Raw genomic sequence first — 23,893 nt, forward strand, 5'->3', positions numbered from 1 at the left:
CTATGTCATATTATTGTACTGCCTAGAGAAGCAGTGCCCACTGCAAACAACTGAGAATCAAAGTGCTCCATTTTAAGGTTACAAAATACAGAACGCAAAATATAAATTACGAAATTTCAAACGAGATGTAACATGCCATGAACGAAACATCATTTTATAACCCGAGTTCCTATGTCTTTGGAGGGCAAGTCCAAGATCAAATTGCGTCAAACCAGTTGATGACCATGTCTGCATAATTATATGGTAATTCTGTGAAGCCTTTTTTTTCCTTCAGCTAATTGTTACGCCATATTTGTTAGACGCCCAAAACATTGGTGGAAGTGTAGTACTTTGCATTGTGAAAATAGTTTTAAATAACATTTATTTTTTAAACGTGACATTTATCAATGAAAATTATAATTCATAATTACTAACCATAATCACATGTTATCAAGCGCCACTTACGCAATGTTTTGGGTGGGGCAATATGGCGATGGCGAGGTTAAAAGTGACCTCAACTACGTCACAGCTTGCTGTCTCATGACAATTCCTAACTCCACGCGTAAAACAGGCACGTGAAAAAAAAAATGGACTCATGCTGCCAACAATGCTCTTTGAGGTCAGGTCAACATGAACATTTGAGTGGCTGGTTGTCATAATGACTTTGCAAGATTTTGCAGCATATCATGCGATATCGCACAATCGCATATGATCACATTTCTAGCTCATAATGGTTTGGCCCTTTAGTATCCCATTTAGTAAAAATTCTTACAAATTTTGAAATGGTGCTTTTCTAAAACAAGAATAGTTTTTTGTTACATCTGTAAACTACACTTACGGTTGAATTTTAAGTCAGGTTTCAGGATATAAAATTATGTTATCTTGATTTAAAACAATTTATTTCCATTATAAAAAATTCCCTTTATTGCAAACATATATCAGATATTAAATTTTATTTTCTCGATATTTTCTACGATATCTTCCAACAAAAAAACTACTGCTACTTGAGGTACGTTTATCTTTGATGACGTTTTCTCTCGCTCGTACTTATGCAATTGCTGAATGCTTCAATAAACTCACCTGAAGTTCATGCAAGGTTAAACCTGATGTGATTAAGTAAAAGTTCGATAATTTTCTTCATGTGCTCCTGATTATCCTTATCATTTTGTTGCTTTACTCCATGTGCTCATGATTATTCCTGTCAATATTTTGTTGGTTTTTCCAAGTTTTTCTGGTCATTATTCATGGTGACGCTTCTGTTGGTTTTTTCCATGTGCTCTTGGTTATTCCTGGCGAGACTTCTTCTGTTGTTCTCCCAGTGCTTCTTGTTATTTCTGAGAAATCAATCTCTGCATGAACAATTTTGTAATTAATGAGACATGCAATTTTATACAGAGTTTCGTATGAATCGCTGAATTCATTTGACTAAATAAGCACTTACAATATTTAAATCAGGTGGAATTTGAACAAATATAATTACTCAGTCGAATACCATGCTTTAAAAAGCTGAGAAGCACTATAATATTTTATTTATATTACAATTTTTCTTTCACACTAATCGGATTAAAATCGGGGACCCTAAAGTATATGACGAACCAAGTTTGTTATTTAATTACTTTAAAAATATTTTTGACTTTTTAAATTTTTTTTCGGTGCTCAGGGTAAAGGTATTGATGGGTCTTTGAAAGAGATGGGCCTTTCTTTAAGAAAAATGGCCCCTCTTAATTTTTTGAGGAAAAAATAATTTCCATTGAAAATAAAAAAAATAAATGGAGGATTTGTGGAAAAATGAGAAATTTTGAAGGACAAGGTAATCAAGCTTTAAAAAGCTGAGAAGCACTATAATCTTTTATTTATATTACAAATTTTCTTTCACACTAATCGGATTAAAATCGGGGACCCTAAAGTATATGACGAACCAAGTTTGTTATTTAATTACTTTAAAAATATTTTTGACTTTTTAAATTTTTTTTTTCGGTGCTCAGGGTAAAGGTATTGATGGGTCTTTGAAAGAGATGGGCCTTTCTTTAAGAAAAATGGCCCCTCTTAATTTTTTGAGGAAAAAATAATTTCCATTGAAAATAAAAAAAATAAATGGAGGATTTGTGGAAAAATGAGAAATTTTGAAGGTCAAGGTAATCAATGATGGCGGTAATGCCATCAAACTGTCTATTGTTACAAACTGGGAGGCAAGGGCGCGACGTGTGCCAGGTACCTGAACAGGCCTTCCCGCGGTAGTTGGGCCCGGCGGGCCCGCACGGCCACTGATGCTACGCGTGCATACCGTTAGGGATTATAGCGTCGACCTCACTACCCCCTTCCTCGGCAATGTCATTTATCCCTTAATAACCTGGGAATTCTGCGGACTTCAGAGGAGTGGCTAGACACCGACGTGTTTCTGGACGCTTCGACATCGGGTCGGCTCGGGATGAAGCGATGTCACAACCACTCCAGTCTATTCCAGAAAGACGGCCAACTGTATAAAAGTCACGACGCCGACCTCCGCGGGAGTTCCGAGAGTTCCAACCGGCGAGTTGTGTGAAGTGCGAGTTTGGCGAAGAGGACGCAAGTCCAGACAAAAAAGACATTCGAGTTTGCATTGATTCCCAACAAGCTGGATTTTTGCACAGGTCTTGAATACGTCATGACAAATAATGTGTCAAAAGTCCCCATCAATCCTGCTTGTGCGTTGTTTTTTATTCGAGGTCAAAGGTCACCAATTTCTCTATTTTTGCATATATCTCTGAAACGATAAGAGCTACTGTAAAAATAGATAAGACAAAGTTTGTAGATAGCGGAATTCTTTACAAAAAAGGTATGAACACTTTTTTCTACGAAGCATCGCTTTCGAGATATCGTGACTTCAGACCGTAGGAATGTTGTACTTTCAATTATATGCACACATTTCTGCACCACCTCTGAGGTAGTGTACTCGGAGCTTTTTTTTTAACGTTGTTTCCCCAGTATTAATACACCATGATATATTTTGATCAAGGAAATTTGATAGGACAATATTTTATTAATAAAAACGAGTCTGAGCTACCTTCAAGATGCCGTATTTAAATGCAAGTGTTGAAACTTGGGACACACTACGCCGAAGATGCTGCGCTTTCATTATTTCAGCCGCTTTATCTGCTTCATTTCCGCAAAACAAAGAATTTTTTGAAACAAAAAGAAGAGTCATTATCTCGCGCTCTAGTACGAGAAGGACTTATCCCAGATGTACCGGCTGTTTCCACCTCGCGTTGTCTTTAGCTGCACCAATGCTGCTCTTCCGGGTGTACTCTTTACGACACCTTTAATGGATTGTTACATATTGTTTGTCTTTCAAGTATTAATCAAACCCATTCATTACTCAAATCGATCAAAGTTTTCATTCCACGATCAACAACCAATATTTCACATTCAGTCAAAGATTCACTGCAAATGAAGCAAACTTGACATTTTTATAACATTTTGTAACGACACAGTTTAAAATGAAAATATCATCTACAAACACGTCTATTCACTACAAAAATCAGTTCTAAACTGACGATTTACTAGGGGAACTCGGGCAAATATGAGCAGTCGGGTAATATGAGCAATTTTAATCTCTTTGGCCACGACATCGCAAGAAATTTTTTTTTACTATCAATGACTGGTGGTAACACTGCTTTGTAGTATGCTTTAGCTTTGTAAGTAACATGCAAGGCTCCAGCTATTCTTCAAATGAGTTTTATTGCCATTCAAAGGTATGTATGTTTTGTTACTTGATTATTTTTGGCTTATGTAGTTAAATTAAGTGTAAAGTAATGTTAAAAATATTTCTTACTCTTAAACACAACAAAATTCTAGGGTATCTCCGTGAAACCATGGTATTTGCTCTCTCTTTTCACGTAGGTGATTTGTAGTTTATTTTGTCGGTTGTCTGCTGAGGTCTAATAAAAGAATAAGCAGTCAAAAGTGTAATATGAGCAGGCCTAATCAGGGTAATATGGTCAGCTGTTTTTCGCTATGGGTAATATGGCCAAGCTAATGAAATCATGGTAAATACTAATTACCAAACGTATTGATGTGTCAATCATATCTTTCTAACAGTAAAACTATCCTTTAATACTTTATGTTGTAATTCTAGTCATAAAAAGAAACAATGACGACTTATAAAATACGTTAAAATATTGTCTTGTTCTGTGACAGTAATTAGTTAACATTGAAATGTAGAGATAGCGCAGCGATGGTCAATTATTAGTAGAGAGACATGAAAGAAATCGTTAGCCAGGTTCATCCATTCGACACCATGTCGGGGCCAGTCTAGGAAAATTTTGAGAAGAAACATTTTTTTCTTGAAAAATTGTGTTTTTTCAGGGAAGACACATATGCAGATGAACGTAACTAAAACTTATGTTTTACTACATTGCTGCATTGTATAAAATGTTCCTTAAATATGAATATACACCTGGGATCGTTTAGAACACGACACCATCAAAGTGTTACTGCAAATTCACATAGTAGCCTTTAAATCACAACATTGTTGAAAATAAATGTGCCTTAAATTAATTAATCCTAATTTCTTTTTACTTTCAGATGGCTAATGACCTCAAAGGAACTAGTGCTGCCCGCCAGAAGTGGTCGGCAGAATCTATGGAAAAAGCTTTTAATGCTGTTAGAACCGGAAATATATCTGAGAATCGTGCTGCCGCTGTTTACGATGTTCCACGCCAAACATTACGCAAGTATTTGAATTCCGTTACTGATGAAACTTGGGGACTTCAACCAAGAAAACTGGGTCGCAAGCCTGAATTAGGGGAGCGAGTTGAAGAAGTCCTTACTGAGCATGTAAAATACCTGTCTGAACATGGGTTTTCCCTTAACCGAATGCAGTTACGCGCACTAGCTTTTAATTTAGCAGAAAAATTTAAACTACATCACAGGTTTAATAAGGAGGCAGGTATGGCAGATTGGGACTGGCTGTGGAGCTTTCTCAAGCGTCGTCCAGATCTCTCAATACGGAAAGAAGAAAATATTTCAATTAATTGTGATTTTTCCATTACAAAATCGGAAGTTGGAGTATTCTTTGACCTTCTCGAGGAAAAGATGCAAGAGTTGAACTTGTTACATAGAGCTGATTATTGAACATTGATGAGAGTGGGTTCCAACTTAACACTAGACCAACTACTGTTGTAGCACCCAAAGGATGTAGAGTCGTTCACGCGATTTCTTCGAAAGAGAAAGGTGAAACTACAACTTTGGTAGCCTGTTTCAATGCAGCAAGTAACTACCTTCCTCCCTGTATCATCATGAAAGGAAAGCGTACAGTGGTTGGTTTGAAGGAAAATTTGCCCCCTGGAAGCGAAGTTTTTCTAAATGAAAAGTCTGCATACATTAATGCACCAATTTTCTTTGTTGTAATGAAGAAGTTCGTAGATTATTTCCGCATAAGCAAGGAGTCGCCAGCCATTTTGATTTTGGATGGGCATGATTCACATTGTTCTAACCCTAAACTTTTTGACTTTGCTGTGGAAAATGGTCTTTGTATGCTTTGCTTGCCACCACACACCACTAATTGGCTTCAACCTGCAGATAAAGGACTCTTCTTGCCACTGAAACGAGCTTATTACGATGGTTGCAGTCATTTCGTTAGGCAGCATAGCATAGCTTTCACCAAGGTTGAATTCGGAGACTTGGTAAAGGAAGCTTGGGAGAGAGTTGCAACAGTCCGTCTGGCAGCCAATTCGTTTCGTGCAACAGGTATGTGGCCTGTGAATCGAAATGTTATTCCTGATCATGCTTTCATTTCAGAAGTGATTCCACGCACAGATCAAGATACCAGAACATGTCAAACCCTACAACAAGACAAACCTACAGCGGGCAGTTCTGCAACATCACAACCACATACAAGTACAGCTTCCCAGCTTCTCTCTACCTCCAAGCATATAATGTCAACAAAGTGCAACCAAGATGCCCAAGAACCTGAAACTCCTAGAAGAACTGTTAAAGCACTTTTATCTCTTCCATCTCTTACTCTAACGAGGTCTTCTAGAGGCAGGAAACGGGGTAGAGCAAGAGAACTTAAATCAGCTGACGCGATTTCCAAAGTTAAACTTGCGAAAATGAGGTCAAGGAAGTCTAAAACTTCTGTTTCTAATGAAAAAAGGAAATTGACTGATTCGGACTGCATGTGCCCTGTCTGTGGTGGTAATTTCACGGACGATCACCGTGGTGAACAATGGGCCAGGTGTGAAAAATGTAGCCAGTGGTACCATGAAGATTGTGTAATTTATTTCGACTCGGAATGTTTTTCTTGTGAGAACTGCAAATGAATCGTAAAGGCAGACAATCCCTTCTATCCGAAGTAGGTAAATGTGAAAAAGTGTGTACACCCTATAAAACATGTTTTATGATAGTTCAGTTTTTTATAATTCTGTTACAATATAATTAAAAAGAACAAGTTATATATTTTTAGAACTAGGATATGATATTACTGATAGTATTAAAATAATAATGCCTTGTGTCATATAGGTCTCTTTCAAGTTAAATATGACTGCTCATATTTGCCTATCTACTTGCTCGTATTACCCCTACAACTGGGTAATATGAGCAGGTTGTTATATTTGTAATATTTATGTTGCTACTTCCACGTGGAATGTGTATGTCCAAAATACTTTTGGTGAAAGAAAGTTAACAATTTTAAGTATTATTTGGTGTATTAATTTTATTCTTTAACGACTTTAAAATAAAGTTTTTTTCGAAGTGTTCCTTAATATGCTCATATTTGCCCGAGTTCCCCTACAGTTATAGTCCAGGAAAGATATGAAAAAAAACCATGGACAAATTGCAAGAAAAGGTTTTTTTACATCAAAATTTGCAGAAAAATATATCCAAAATCCACCGAAATCACTTTATTTTGGTATCTTTTTTTCCGGGTTTTGTCCCGGGAAAACGTGGGAAAAAAAAAATACTAACTCAAAAACAGTGCATCTGACGACAAAACATGTAGACACACAAATTAAAGAACATTAACTTTGCCATAACATATCCAAAGTTCAAGATAATCCGCTTTAACCTCTGCTTCGTTTTCCGGGATTAGTCCCAGAAAAAATATTAAAAATGAAATAAATCGAAAATTGTGCACTTTACAGCATAAGGGTTTAGGAAAAAGATAAAGTAAACAATGTTTTTCATAATATATTAGAACAACATTTAATTGTTTTTTTTTTTTGTTTTCCAGGAAATGTCCCGGAAAAAAGTTACCAAAAGAAAAAAACGGAAAACGTGCACCGTAATGACAGGAAAGAAAGTGTTGGATTTCTCATTTAAAAAGAGTAAGTAAGCTGTGATAATGGGTTGTGATAAGCCCTTAAGAATAAACTGTGATGTAATTCATGTAGATCCACAACTTTTGTTCCAGCGCCTTGTTACACTGAGATATAATAAAGAAGATATTTCAGATTATTTTTCCTATGAGTTGTGCACATTTCCTTTGGCTTTATTTGAACCATCTGGTATATGTACTTAGATATGCAAATAAGGCCACTCTAGCAGATCAAATATGTAAGATAACATCGCATAAGAAATCAGATGAGGCTAAAGAGAATTCAACTGTTTCTGAAAATGAAAACGCAACTACGATTAAATATGTCATTGACGGAGGATATTTACTCCATCAGTTACCTTGGCCCCATACTGCAACGTACGAGATCGCTTAGCTGTACGTGAGTTTCATCTTGAAAAATTATGGATTAGCAACTACTGTATTTGATGGATATGGGAAAACTCACAGTACTATAGACACAGCACATATGAGAAGAACAAGAGGTAATGCATCACCTGTAGTTGAATTCACAGAAGAAATGCAACTATCACTCCGTAAAGATATTGTTACGAACTAGAGAAGGCCGGAACACGTGCAGGTGCAGAGCTGGCTGGCGACTGCCGCAACATGATATGCGCCGCGCGCGCCTGGAAGATAAGGAGGATTGTCGCTTTCCCCCCTCCTTCTCACCACACCCCCGCGCGGCACCATGCCTTTGACACGTAACTGAAACCTGACAGCTGTGGAGTTACGCGAGCCGCCGACACGTGTTTCGAGAGATGTCTGCCGTCGGGTCGGCGCAGAATGACGCGACAGGCCCCGGCCGCGCTCGCAAGTTCTGGAAATTGCGGTTGATAGATAAAACGAGGACGGCGGCCTCGAGGGAGTCAGTGGAGTTCAGAGAGTCAGTAGAGTTCAGAGAGAGAGTTCAGGCGGGAGCCTTCCCGCGGCGGAGTTTCCGGGGCGATAGTGCCGCGGGTGCGGCAGAGTGGCGAAGTCCCTGGACGAAGGTTCCAGGGCGAAGAGTTCAGTTCCGGGCGATAGTGTCGCAGGCGCGGCGGAGTTCCGAGCGAGGCGTCGAGTGGGATCTCGGCGAAGGGGAAGTGTCGGCGGCGGCGGAGTGCGGCGACGGAGTCCCGCGGCGGAGATCCACGAGGGGTGCTGCGGCGAGAGTTGCGCCAGAGGTGCAGCGCCGCGAGGTGTGCAGTGTGTGTAAAAACGAGTGACTGGGGAAGCAACATTTTTAAGTGCAATTGATTATTTGCCATTTTAGATTATTTGTAAGTCACATAAGTAGCGGCAATAAATAAAACGGTATGTGTGATAAAAATCTTTAATTGGGCTATCCTTTACGAACCCGCGGTAAATCGTAACAATATGTTTCGTTTGAACGAGCGAAATAAAGAACAATTTTAAAGGTTATTAGCAATACATTTACGCGAAGCAGAATGTCCTGTTGTCGAAGCACCAGGTGATGCAGATATTTACATTGTCCAAGGAGCTCTAAAATGTGCAAAAGAACAGTTGACAACAGTTATAGGAATATACACAGATTTACTTGTCCTTTTAGTCTACTACTTTGACCCACAATCACATAACTGTTTGTGTTTAAAAAGTGAACAAAGGCAGAAGAAAACATATCATATTAAGGAGCTAAAGCTGAAGCTCGGTGATGAAATTTGTAGTAACATTCTTTTCTGCCATGCATTCATGGGATGTGACACAACATCACACATCTATGGTATAGGAAAGGGGAAAATATTGGATATAATCCAGAATGACAGTGCCTTCAGGCAACTTGCGAAAGTATTTTCAGATAATATTCCCAGTGTGTCAAAAGAAGACATTGTAAAATCGGGAGAACATCTGCTAGTACGCCTGTAAAATGGGTCGAGAAGTGACAGACTAGACTTTTTGCGTTTTAAAGTGTTTAGTGAGAAAGCAGCTACTAGTTCCAAATGTGTACAACCAGAACAGTTTCCTACAACTAGTGCTTCAGCTCGTTTCCATTTCTTAAGGGTTTTCTATCAGATACAAGAATGGAAGGGAATTAAGATGAATCCAGAAGAATGGGGATGGAGAAAATGTGGCCACATTCTCTTGCCAATTTCGACAGACAAGCCAACAGCTCCGGAATGCCTTTTGAAGGTAATCAGGTGCACTTGCAAGGAAGATGGTTGCGGTGCATCCATCTGCAGTTGTAGGAAACACGGCATCTCATGTTCTTCGGCTTGTGGAAACTGTCATGGATCAACCTGTAAAAACCGGCGTGAATTACCTCCCGAGGACTGGAATTACTGTGACGGCTTTTAAGGTAGGGTGTTCCTACATATCCATGTATGTTTATTCAGTATTGTGTGTTGCAGAGTGCATCCCAATGTGTGTATATTTTTCTATTTCTTCTCGAAACAGGTCACTGGAAATCTTGTGTAAATTTAATTGTATGGTATGTTTTGTGAGAATGGACGTGTCAAATTTTTCTTTCAAACGATAAGCAGTTGAAATGAGTCTGATTTTTTTTCCTGTAAAATAATTTAGGTAGATTTAAAAAACGTTTAACACATCACTAACTGAAAAAGGTATATAATTTAAGTGACTTAAAATATATATTATGGAAAATGAATATAGTTCGGATCTGACATAATTTGACATGGGATACAATGCTTTCTGTTATTTAGCCTACATATTCAATACTTTTTCCGCGGCCGATCACAAAATAAAATCTATTTACCAGATTTCAGTGAATTTAGGATCTAGTATAGGATATCTTATGTGCTTCAGTTTGTCCCACCGAAACGTTTTCAATACGATGTTCCGTTTTCGTTTTATTGAATTTTTAAAGGTTTTTCCAGGACGAGTCACAAAAAAAAACTATATACATATGTAAATATGTATATTTATATATATGAGCAGATTTTGGTGAATTGAAATTATATTTTATATAAAAAAAAGTCTTTAATTTTAGTCACGACTTTCTTTGACGCACGATCCAACGTTTTCGTTTTGTCTTTTTTTCCAGGAAATTTTCTGGAAAATCAAAAACCCTATTTAGTGTTGATTTTTGTGAATTTGTAATATATTATGAAAATCGTTGTGTACTTTAACTTTGTCCTGAAACATTTTGCTGTAAAATGCGCCATTTTCAATTTATTTAAATATTTTAGGTTTTTCCGGAACGAATTCCAGAAAACAAAATAGTATTTATTAGTGGATTTTTGTAAATTTTTGATATATTTGGCTCTCTTTAATTTTAGTGTCTATACCTTTCTTCGTAGAACGCACCGTTTTCCAGTTATTAATTTACTCCGCATTTTTCCGGGACAAATCCCGGAGAAAACGTTATCAAAATAAAGTCGATTTCGGTGAATTTTGGATATGCTATTCTACGAATTTTTCTGCAAATGTTGATATTATAAAACCTTTTCTTGCAATTTGTCCATAAATCGACCCCTTTTTCTCATAAAATGCCTGGACTATTATGTCCCTTGAAAAAAGCAGGTATACGCCGGTTTCTACCCGAACAATGGAGTGTCGCAAGCAGATGTTACTCAAGGCCAACCGACCGAAGGAATTAGGGACGGATAGTTGACACACTCAAAATTGTATATTTTCCCCGTATTTGAGTGCGTGCATCACAAAAACCAATACTCCAATATTTTTTTCTTCAAATGGAAGACCCGATGATGCATACTGGCCGCATATTAGTGCATATTAGTATTTTCGAGGTTTGAAATCGCGATAACTAGAGAACGGTGATTCGTAGGAAAAAAGTACCTATTGATACCTTGTTTGTAGAGAATTTCACGATCTAGAAACTTTGTCTGATCCATTTTTACGGTAGCTCATATCGTTTCAGAGATATACGTAAAAAAAAAAAAAAAAAAAAAAACACCAGAAATTGGTGACCTTTGACATCATTCTTAATGACGTATTCAAGACCTGTGCCAAATCCAGCTTTATGGGAATCAATGCAATCTCGGCATCTTTTTTCGTCTATTTTGTCTCGACTACTTTGCGAGCTGCGCGACGCGGAGCGACGGGACCGCCCGAGTGTAACCGAGTGACGCAAAACTGCGCATGTGGACAGGTGCGAGGTAAGGGGTGAACCACTGTTGAGCCTAGCTCGAATGAGGAGTGTGTACTGTAGACTTGACAGATACTTAGTGATTTTAGTTTTTTTGCTAAATTTAATGTAGGTAACAAACGGTTTTTTTATAAATGTTAAAAAAAAGTAAGTTCGTAAATATTACTGCATAGGCTTAAGAATAACATTCCCAGATAAAAAAAAAAGGCGAGGGGGAGAGAAAGTAACATTCCATGCAGAATTCAGAATTAACCTTAACATTTTTAGACATACATTTACTCTCTTTTGCTTTTACTTCATAGTTTTATTTATCTTTTTTCAGGGGCTCCCTATTGATAGTGATAAGTTTATAGACATGGAAATTCAGCCCGGATAAGAATAAATATGCGAAGAATACACTGTCTACATATAACTTCGCCTGCAGTTTATGGCCATGTGTTAAAATTAGTACGAAACGCAAAACATATTAATGCATCCTATACAATTAATATTTTTTCAAACATATTTTAATTTATATACCCAATTACGACTTGTTAGAATTTTGTGCATTTCGTGTCGTCTACGTTCATGTTAAATGAAAGAGCGTCGCATCTGCGGTTGAAAATGTTTAGTTTCTCCCTTTCCACTTCAGTCAAAACAACTGTTCTACTTGCCTTCATCCGAAGTTGCGGAATCGCACTGGCATGGTGTGCTAATAAGAGGTGAAGTATAGGTAAGTTCATCCATACGGATTCATACGGTTCGCAAAGAAGCTCCAAAAAAATCACTAACCTAAGATTATAATAGTGGTTCCGAACTACTTGATTACCGACTCGGCGATCATTCGCTTGAGTCATGCACAGGGGTTTCAGATCACGACTACCGAGGACCCTAATAAATTAAAGCTCGAGAAATTAAAGAAAAATCGTGGTGTTTATTGATTATGATTTGTGAATGTGACAGCTTGTGGCATGTGCACAAGTTCTCCCAATTCTTAATAGTATCCCATATTAGGTTATGCCTGTGTTTATTCTTTCTTCATAGTTCTGGTCATTTGTTCATTCCTTTAAAATATTTGTTATTTACGCTTTAACTCCTGATAATTAAATAACTGCAGTTATTATTTAACAAAAACTTCATGGTTATGTACTCTACGTACTGAAGCCATTACTGCATATTCTGTTAAAAAAATGATAGATATTTTTAAAATTTCTCGCAAGTATCAGCTGGAGTGAGATTTAAAATTTTAACATACTCCATTTTCTTGGATACGATTAGGTATTTAAAACACTTTGTCGTAAAAAATATGTGCAATTACATTTTCGGCCTCTGCGTGTGCGGTAACAAGGATTATTTGTGGTATTTATTTTTTTATGTTTCACTTCTTTCACCGGCTTTTGCTGGCTTTTTTTTCATCTGCGGTGGCTTGCTTGCCGTGATAAAATATTGGTGAAAAGAAAGAGCTGGGGAAAAAGGCAAGGGGGGGGGGGGGGGATATTTTGCAAATCGTCGAGAGCGCCGAATATTTTCCAGTTTTATATCGCATGAGCTCTTCGCCTGTAGGATAAATTTCTTTTTTCCTCCTGGTAATCTGGTAAATTGTAGGTATTATGCCCGTGTGTGTAAAGCAGAGCTTTCTAATAAACAGGTTAAATTAACGATAGTGCAGTGTTCTGAATAAATAATTTCCGGCGGGCGGCGAGCGCTTGCTAGCTTTTATGAAGCGGGTAAGGCGAAACGCGCTCTCTAATTTGTACGAGCCTTTGCCTCCCCTGTTCGTCCTACCCACCCCCCTTTTCTGTGAGCAATCATACAAATTTACGCTTGCATTATTTAATAATCGGCGCGCGCGTGGTGGGTTAGGGTTGACGGTCGCTTCTGCTGACCAAAACGAAATAAACCAACTGCCACGTTTCATTTGATTAGCTTAGCGACGTTAATTTAAATTGGTCAGTTGTATCCCCTACGCTGTTTGATTTGTACAGTCAATAATGCATGCGGGCCAGCATGGTGACTGCGCAGACGAGTGCGATCACAGACGTTTGTTTTTTGACGGTTATACGTTTTTGTGCGTGTTTCACGTACATACGCACCAACTTTTCCTTTCCATGTAACTCTGCATGCGCTTTTAGTGCGTAGCTGTAAATTACCAACTTCGGTATTTCTGTTTGTGACGTCCACGTGAAATATGTTGCGTTGGCAGTTTTGTTTGAAAAATATCGTGTTTACGTAAGTAATATATAATTAAATAGGAAAACATACTTTACTTTGTAAAGGAACCAATGCGTGATTACTTGTTCCTAAGTAAATATCGTAAATGAAGAATATACAATGTAACTGGTTCGAGCTTTCAATTATGTTTAGCGAAGATAAATTTTCAGCCCAATTATTGCAAAAATAAATGTACCTAACTTTATTAGCTGCGACTAAATGTCGCAACCCGGCTTCATATATGCGAAATCCGAGTCATGCTGAATTTTTTAAATACTTTCAAAGTAAATTAATGTAGCACTTGCATTGATATTTATTATTTAGTAGTACTCTTTTTTTTTTAAATTATTTGTGTTACTTTCCAAAAACACCATATTACTTATGGTCGCAAACGACGTTGAGCCCAGAAATTGATATCAACTGTTGTATTTGAACCTAGTACCGTAGCACACTTCCCACGGTAGTAAATCTGATGTATGTTTAAATTATTAATGTAATATACTTCATGTATAGTTTTTAACGACGATTATGGTGACAAATGGCTGATAAGTCCCAAATATATCATTATTTTTTAAAAAGAAAATTACCAAGTGCCATTGAAATATTAGTTCACAAAATCGCGATTAGAACAGCGTTGGTAAGAAATAAGATATACTATTGACCCCTACACAGAACACACACATATATTTTAAATTTTAAATTTTTTTTTTTTCGACGTCTCAACGCTGAGTCACAGCGACAAAATACACTGGTAGGGGGAGACCTGAGCAGCCCCAGAACCCACCGACTCATGGTAACGTCCGCCAAGTTTCCCACCTGCGTGTAAAACCTTCTCCCAGAAACACTGAACTCAAACCGTACTCAAATGAAGGCCCGACGATGAGGCGGCAACTCTGCTGCACATTTCGTGCGGACGTGGAAGAAAAGGCCAGCGTTCCGTCGCAATGTGACAATGCTTGCGTGCGCTCAGGTAAGTTGAATAGCACAAACATCGAGCTATTTTTAATTTTAAAAACTATAACTTTTTAACTAAATCAAATATTGGGGACAAGGCATAATTATCAATTTGAATTTTTTCCTACTTCGTAAATGATATCACTCCACCTTATTTGTGTGTGTGTTTGTGTTTGTGTATGTGGCTTTGTTAAAATTACTGTTGCTAAACCAAATTCAATAAAATTTAATGTCGAAGAGTTCTTCACATTTTATCCTGACTTTCAATCTGGCAAAAAAAAAAAAAAAACACAAGCAATTTACTAGTGACTAAATAACAAGCTTTTAAGTATTTGTTTATTAAAAACTAAAAAATTAAAGGCCAGTGTGAAGATATTTGAGAATCATTTGATTTGTGAAGTCACAAACCAACCTGCCATGCACGACTCGAAATATTGTGACTAACGTAACCGAAAAATAAAGAAGACTAAATAGCCTTTAAATAAATATAAAGAAAAAATGCACATACTACTGCAGTAGAGTTAATTTCACGCTTCCGCGGCCACTGTCTTGAAGTTTGGCGGCAAAAAATAATTCACTTATGTGTCGATGTTTCTCTCATTTCTTCAGCCATCATCAGTGTTGAACGCAAATGAAAGCCAGTAAGTGGTAGAGCAATGTCAACCCACATGACTCCTGGTCGACTGTAAAAGAGCCCTACCACCTCCAGTACACTCAGTCGCTTTGCTGTCTTAATCATGTTTCCTTTCGTCGTCAGTTTGAATGTAGCTATTTGCTTGATTAAAAGTACAAATATTTCTATAAAAATAATTTTTAAATAACTCAGAAAAAAGTATTTTCCCCCCCAACATAACAGAGGTTTCAAAGCAAACTGCGCCATTTGAATAAAAAAAAAAGACGCACGGCAGGAAATTAAAATACATTATTTTCCAAATAATGAAATTAATTTTTCTTAAAAAAGAGAAAAAAGTGGAATGCATAATCTGAAACGTACAAAAACGTATGTATATACATGAAACGCCAATCAGAAACTCGGGAAACCTGCGTGATACCTATTTGACGCACATGCAAAATTTCAGGTTTCATCATTGAACTTGAAAGTGACACGAATTTCCTCTCTCATCCGTGGTACTGCAGGTTAAACACTAGTCTTCTGTTTCAAGGCAGAGTTTCTTGTGAAAAGAAAAAATTATTTTAAACTGTGTTCTCAACGAATAATAATAAAAAAAACTCGGAAGATTATCAGGATCAAAGCAGTGTCGGAATTGCATTTCAAGTATACGTTCGCTGTAACATTTTCTAAGGGCAATTCACAGAAAATATCCTGTGTACCTTTCCTTTGGAGAATTAAGGCCAAATCGCCGTTTCAAAGGGCCAGGGTGTTCGCACGGTCCTCCATCAATGGGACCGGGATACACGGGAGAAATGGATGTGTTCCCGTCTCCTCGTGCAGGATTCCACGATAGCTCCTCCATTAATCCCTGGACTCGCTACAACTCCCAACGGAGCAGACGGCACTAGGGTGGCTGCGGTCCAAGGACTCCCCACTTGGAGTTCGTCACCGAGCGAAGGTGGCGACACAGCACATTCACAAGTCAGTTTCCTGTCCTGGTCTATCCGTTCTGACTCCGATTTTCCTTGGCTTCCACAAATACCTAGCTGCATGCAAAGCCTACGATGATTCCTTACCACACGCCATGTTGATTTCTTCATTTTCTCGTCATTACTAATAGTAAAGGGGTGTTTATGTAAATTTAACAGTAAACATCTCTCGCATTATATTTACTCTGTTACAAAAAAATTCAACAGATAATTACTAAATGTTATATAATGGATGTAGAAAGTCACGCACATGCTTGTAAATTTTATAACTTACGAGACTTTTTACAACAAATTCAAGAGAGGTATGTTGATAAATTTACAGAAACAGCCCTCAACTGATAGTGTCTATTTGAGTGAGGCGGGATGATATGCACGACTCTCGCTGGAGCTTTTGCCACGGCAGCGCAAGGCTCTGAACTGGCGCGCAGTCTTCTCGTCGTGCATAGGGCAGCTATGACATTTGAGCGGATACCATAACAAAATATGATGGAGAAATGCAGATAAAGGTGAAATGAAAGTCCCTTACAATACTGTGTTTAGAATTTGTCATTCTTAAAAACGCCCGTTAAAACACCCGTTTTAGCTTTTTTTCACTGTCCAAAACATACATGTTAAAGACAAAACTATGAAAGAAAATTTTAAGGACAAGTGCAATGGTTTCTGGATGCTATTCGTAACCAGACACGCAAAAGAAAACTTCACAGTTCTGGGACTAACTAACAGCTGGAGCTCTGTACACCCTCACGCGCTCTGTCTCACATGCCATGAAGGTTTTCATTTTCTCGTCACTGCTATTATTGACGGGCTTTTTCTAAAATTCTAACACGATTATCTCCCATGTATTCGTTGTTTAGGCATTAATATTTTCAAAAGATATTTCGTGTAATCTAATGGGTGATCACGCGCAAGTGATCATTACGCAAACTTGCGCTACGTTTTATCCCCATTACAATACATAAATGTTGAAACTATTAGTGCCCGAACAACACATGAACGGGACGTATCGTGTTGAGCCGTTAAATAATAGTAACGACGAGAAAAAATCATCATTGCGAGTGAGACCGGGCCTTAAGAACTACAGCAAATTGCGACCTTATTTCGCAGTTGGCATATTCAATTAAGCATAAAAACTGCACTTTTGGACTATTTTACTTGTGTGTGTTTTCCTACCATGATCTATTTTAATTGCAGAGACCATTTTATATAAATTCTGTACAGTAGTTTTCAATAAAAAAATATAATTTCGGCTATTTTTTTTTAAATCAGGAATATTAGCACGTATACTATAAAGAAACATAATCATCAAACTATGCACAATAAACAAGAAAATAATAATACGTAGGTACAAATTTTAATGATTAGCTCACGGATGTTAAGCAACTAATATATATTATTTTTTTTAAATCTGAGTTCGAAATTAAAATTATTTTGAAATGTTTCTATCTTACGTTCATACAATAAATGACATCAGAATGTATGGTCCATTTAATGGCTAAAAATGTGAAATATATTATTATATAGCGAGCAGTGGCATAGTTAAAAAAATTATTTCGGAAGAGAGAACAGTTTACTGATCCAAATTTGCATTTGTAAGAATATTTATAGTATATTCAAATCAGATTTTAAATTTAATAATTAGGGAACCCGGGAAACATCTACCCGTCTGAACGTCTGATGATCATGCTACTTCCGCCCACAACTCCTCCCAAAATCCAACCAATTAGGAACCACGGTATTCCGCATAGCTCCGCAAACGACCACTGGCGACTACCTAAGCTCTCTATGTAAGCACAGACATCAATCAGGGCAAACGTTCACTTTCAACTACAGGATGCAAATAGTTTAGGTTTCGGACTGAAAAATGAGAAGAGTCGTTTCATTTAAATTATAAACAAAATTTAAAGAAGACGTTATCTACGTTGAATTTACTTAGAAAAATTACTCGCTCAAAGAAAATATAAATGAATGTAGTAGGTAGGTCGCAGGAAAATCATAAATATTTGCTGGAAGTAAGATAGTTGGTTTTGACATTAATACAATTCACGACTCAGTATTTTTTAAATATATTTTTATCTCGGAGGCTTTAAGCTACTGTGATGTACAATTAATTATCATAAGGATTGCAACGAACGTTTTTCACTGCTTAGCATGAGCAAAGCTAAAAACACCCCAATGACAGAACACAAATGAATAAAAAATCTCATGACAAAACCCAACGACATGGGCTACAGCCGAGTTAACAGTAGTCCAGGTCCATTAGTCATCTGTCCGTTCGTCATCCGCTTGTCCGTCAGCCGTGGAGTGATTAACAACACTCCGCACGCCTGTATCGATAATGTTTCGCGTCAATGCTGCCAACTGACGAAAAGGCTCAAATTTCGTAGAAAATATCCGTTGAAAAAGTAGGCCTATATTAGATAAACGATACTATTCGCAATAGTTTTTGCTCTGATTTTTATTTAAAAGTTTCCGAATTGTCATAAAAAATTAATTAGTAGATTTAAGAACACTTTAATCATAATACATTTCGTGTTTGTAACATTGAACTTTAAAATGTAACCAAAGTAATTTAAACATTATAGGGGAAACGAATAAACAAAATTCAAAGCCTTCTAAGATAATGAGAGCTGACAGGAAATACATGGGAAACATTTCAAAGATTACAATTCCGCCCGCCTGTCGAAAGTTAAATATTGACAAGATATAGACGGGTGGACGGATATACTCTTTTGAGGCATCTGATTGGCTTAAGTCACGTGATCGCCGGACGAATGCCGCATGAGACTGATCCCGGATGTGCAAGATCCCGCTGAAGTCCGCCTATGCTGGCCGTACTCCACCGCATCGCCTACTACGGACGTGAAGTTTTGATTTGTGCTATACATTTATCAATATTTAAAATCAAACATCTTTACAGCTGGAAGGGCATGTCTAGGCGATGACTCACAGCGTAACTAAAAGTGCAATGGCAAGGCGTGGGGCGACTGAAGGGGGAGGGGCGGGAGAATAACGAATTAAGTAGTGAGTATGACAATTATAAGATTGGTTTCAAGTATTTCGTCGACCTGTTTGTTGCGAACCTTCAGTGGGAACCTCCATTTTGTTATTTGTTTAGGTATAGCGTTCAAAAATCATTGAATATTTTGTGTATGTATGTCTATTATATATATATATATATATATATATATATATATATATCAAGGCTAGGCATTCATTTAAGTCCAATCAAATTCCTGGAATAATTATTTTGTTAAGCACTGTTCACGACAGATCAGCAAGAAATTTCCTCATTAAGATTACGTTAAACTCTCTGCAACGTATGGTTGTTATTAACAACTCTAAATGTAGCAGTTGTAAACAAAATCACACATTTCCGTAGCTGTAGCAGGAGTATTGTGCATTTCAGCATGGTCACCGCCCAGCAAGATTTAAGGCCTCCAGCGCACTGGGAGACCAGTGGTCGGGCGACTAGCTCGGCGGCCAACCACAACAGCGCGACGGCGGGATGCGACAGGATAATATCGCGTCATTGTAAACACATGGTTTTTAGCAAAGCGACAACTAAAAATAAACTAGTTGTATAGTGATCACAGGTGTTCGAAGCCATTGTCACGACTTGCTTGGCTTCTGGGTTGTAGCCGCGTCAAAAGTGAATACTTCACCGACGTTTCGGTCGACGTTACAGTTCGCCATCATCAGGATAGCAAATACCTACTCCTACCCCGACGATGGAGAATGCAACGTCAATCGAAAGGTCGGTGACATATTTGCCTTCGACGCGGCTGCAAACCAGAAGCCAAGCGACTCTAAACTATTGCATAATCAAGTGTTTCTTCCTGTTGGATACGCACCAAACGTACGACAGCCACCTATGCTTGCCGGGTTTTATAATCAGTGTTTCAGTGGAAGTTCATTAGGTAATTCAAATTTCACATTCAGTTGTAAAAATCACTGTGCATAGACATGTCACAAGTAAATTTGGTAAACGAAACCTTAAAAATACAAGAAAAATAACATAACTACCGATGTATCCGTTAAATCATCCTTCGAAAACCAACTTCCGACACACATTTCAGGAACGCTGCACCCCGCGCCGCGATGGAAATAGAAAACATTTCTAATCGGCAAGTCGCGTCCGCCACTTTTTGTCGCGTTGACGTCTTCGATCCTCGCGTCCCGCCACCGCGCTGTTGTGATTCCAGCACTAGCCCATGTTCTCTGTCTTGCAAACAGAAAATGAACACGGAGCAAGCGGCAACGTTTTGGCATCTGTTTAGAATATCGAAAAAAAAAAGGGAAAGAAGCGAAACTGAGTGAATTTTAGAATTGGCATGCGCGCTAAGATAAATGCATGTTTGCAAAATTTTACCTAGAACCAAGACAAAATGTATACTAAAAAGAAATATAAGATGCTGTAAAGAGAAAAGCAAGGTGTATACAACACACCTGCCACATCAGACATACAGCAACCCCCCCCCCCTTTTCGAAACTCAAATAGGGAAACGAATTCCTTACCGATTATACTCAAAGTTTAGGTGCTACGAACTTACAACATAACCATAAAATGTAATACTTCAAAAATTAAAATATCTTTGGAAAAATTTTCGAAACAAAAACGTTTTTTGGAACTCTATTACTGCTCTACATACTATAATATGCTACATAATTTGAAATAAAAAATTGTGTCAATTTAATAACTATCAAGGTGGTGACACGTCCATCAGTTGTATAGAAAATAATGGCGATTTGTTCCGTCGTTTCTAGCATGTTGGGTATTTGAATAATAATTCGAAAAGTTTTACCGCTAGCAAATACCTTTTTTAAATATTGACAATAATGTTATTTCTCAGTGATACGATGGGTATACAGTTAAGACCATGGAACTCCAGATCTAAGAAAGAATTTCTTTTCTACAACAGGTAAGTTGAAGTTATGTGTTTTGAATGGTTATGCTACCTAAAAAATAAGTTTTAGTATATCTTGGATGTTTAACTGAATGCCATGTAGCACAAAATTAGTATGGTTAAAATATGTTTATTTTAGAAATAAACTAATGGTGGCAAGTCTGAATTGTAGTAATTAAAATAGATTGGAACATTATTTGTAATAAAATACACACAATGGCAATTCTAAATGAAAGCCACTTAGCAAAAAAAAATTGGTTAAATTTATTTTCTAACATGTTATTGAATCATTACCTAAGAGGGCGTTTTACAGTATTTTTAATGTAGCCTACCTAACCCAATTTACCACCTCACGATATCAGATTTTTAATAGATAAACCCTAACAAAAACCTCTCCTTAAAATTGTTACTACTTAAATCGCAACGTCCCATTAAAGAATTTAAAAAAAACCTCAAGAAGTAATAAAAGCATTTTAGAAATATCTGTTTTTTATTCCCAATAAGGTGGCTTTCCTTCAGAATAACAGAGGTGGTAAGGTGTTAGGCTCTCAGTGAAGACTCAACCCTAAAGATGCCTGCTGCGATACAGAGCGCAACACTCGGACGCGACTCGACCTCGAAAGCCAAGTTAGTTTACCAGACGTCGGCGCGAAAGCCTGCCATCGACCATTATGTAAGCTTTTTGATCAACTTTTGGGATAAATTTTTTCTTGCAAAGGAAGTTTGAATACATCCCCAAATTTTTAAAATCTAATTACAATCACGGATAGTAAATTTGAATATTTTTTTGCTCCATAAAAGTTATGTCTGCGGTTTGTTTCAGTTTGAGGTATTATACACGAGTACAAAACAAAAAAAAATTTGCTGCATCGCTGAAAATACTTGCACACAAGCTAATCGAAGAATGGTTTTTGTGCAAGGTACTCTTTGAAGATGACCATAATGTGAAATAACTTACAAATGTTGTACATTTTATCAAGTATGTGGATGGAATAAATTAAGAATAGAAATAGTACAGTGTTATTGGTTACAATCTGTTTTTGAAGTCTCAATTTTTCAGGAATGCTTATACACCAGTGAGTGAAAATTGATTATTTATAAATTATTAAGCCAGTAAATTGTAAATAACAAAAAGAGTACTGTTGTCTTAGCAATTATATAATTTATTTCTTCTGCATTCATATGTGCCCTTTTTAATTAGTATACAAATTGTCAGCATTAGTTCAGCATTAGTTTACATTGTTATTTTTAGAACTATCCAGATAGCCACAAATATTGTTAAGTTGCCCAATGCAAACTGCTACAAACTGCTTTCAAAATGAACTATTTGTATAAATGTTTTTGGCCTGCGATTAACTCTACCCCATACCTTTAAATAGTGATCAGTTTACACGGATTTTTATACACTTTATAAATTGCAATGCAATTGTAGATAGGTATTTCAAAGTACATAACGGATCTATGCGTTTCTTAAGTTTTGACATAACCTTAATGTTTTTTGTGTGTTTTAAAGCGTAAATTTATAAAATAAGTGTGTAGTAATAATAAATAGTGATCACACTGTAACTTTTTGGCAAATTGTAATCGTACTACACTGCTGTTTAAAACAATTTACACAAAACATTCCATAAACTTCAAAATAATAGTGAAAATATACCTCGAAAGGATTAACTTGTTTACTTATGTGCATTATAATTTAATAAGCTTTTTTTTTTTTCACAAGAAAAGAACCTAAAATCGAGGCGAGTTTGTGTAGCGACCTGGATTTCTGGGCCTGCGGTTGATTCTAAAAGCCTTTCGTAATAGTTATTGAATGGTTGATAGAATATACAGGTTACGTTAACAAGTATATTATCAGCTGTGGAGGAAATTCTTAACTGTAAGCACCACAGCTAAGTGTGTTAGTTAATTTCACTTGCGATTGGTCTCCTCCCCCCCCCCCCCCTTATAGAAAAAAATTATGAAGCCTCTTCTCACATCCAGTATAATTCCGTCAATCCTATTCCACTCCATCTCCGTCCTCACTACGAATACTTGCCTTTCTGTTGTGAGGAGTCTGGTAAAGCAACAATGAGCCAGCTAGTTCTTACTGGGTTGAACATGCTTAAATGTTTTATTCTCCTTGGTGTATTAGTCAGTAAAACAACAAAATTCTCACGTAAATATTTTTCACACGAATATGATATATTGATCAAAGCGCAGCCGTCTGAACATAGTATGGCCAGTTTTGGTATAAGTTCCCACCTCTAGATATATTCCAAAAGGTAACTTTTTTCCCTTCCTCTGTTACCTGGATTTAAATATGTAGTTACACTTGCGTTAAAAACACACAAATGATTATTAAAGTCACGGAACGCAGAAACCAAGCAATGGTGACAGTGTGTGCCATAATGTATTTTCCTTATATAAGTACATTAACAATACTTTACAGGAAAAAGAAATTGCTATCTTTATGCAAATTATGATACTTGTATTTCAGTAAGCCCTTTTGAATTCACCCACAAATCGTTGGTCTTTGATAGGCTGAGCAATTTTTCTGTAGCTTTATGATTTGGCCAAAAAGTTGAATTACTGAAAGGAATGGTTAGGTTTGGCATAATGGTGTAAATTAGTTAGCTCATGAAATGTTCTGGCCATTTAATTTTGATGTGCACTTAAATTATATATCGTATGTGGTTGCTTGAGGGTTCGTGCTGGTCCCTGAAGATTCACCTACAAATAGTACATTAGTGTGTTTGTTTATTCCTCGGAGTATTTCAATTTCAAATAAGCCTTCACTCAAAGTGTATAGTATGTTAATGAACAATTTTGCAGAGGCATAATTCTAGTTTTAAAGTAGTCACCACATGTATCAAACTTAATTTGAGGTTGTACTGAAATAAATATGCT

The 23,893-nt window shown here is 37.1% G+C and overlaps 2 protein-coding genes across 7 annotated transcripts in view; one reads left to right on the top strand and one right to left on the bottom strand.

Annotated features, from left to right (window-relative positions):
• Positions 1-23,893, bottom strand: part of LOC134529436 (nuclear receptor corepressor 2) — a 407,697-nt gene that overhangs the window by 114,855 nt on the left and 268,949 nt on the right. The window lies entirely within an intron of this gene.
• The window catches only part of LOC134529885 (zinc finger and BTB domain-containing protein 49), an 87,969-nt gene continuing 78,499 nt past the window's right edge, over positions 14,424-23,893 (top strand). The window contains exon 1 of the mRNA XM_063364444.1: positions 14,424-14,514. Coding sequence (XP_063220514.1) covers positions 14,424-14,514 — 91 coding nt within the window. The remainder of the gene's footprint in view (positions 14,515-23,893) is intronic.

Source organism: Bacillus rossius, chromosome 2 (assembly GCF_032445375.1).
Source record: "Bacillus rossius redtenbacheri isolate Brsri chromosome 2, Brsri_v3, whole genome shotgun sequence".
In the NCBI taxonomy this organism is placed as follows: Eukaryota; Metazoa; Arthropoda; class Insecta; order Phasmatodea; family Bacillidae; genus Bacillus; species Bacillus rossius.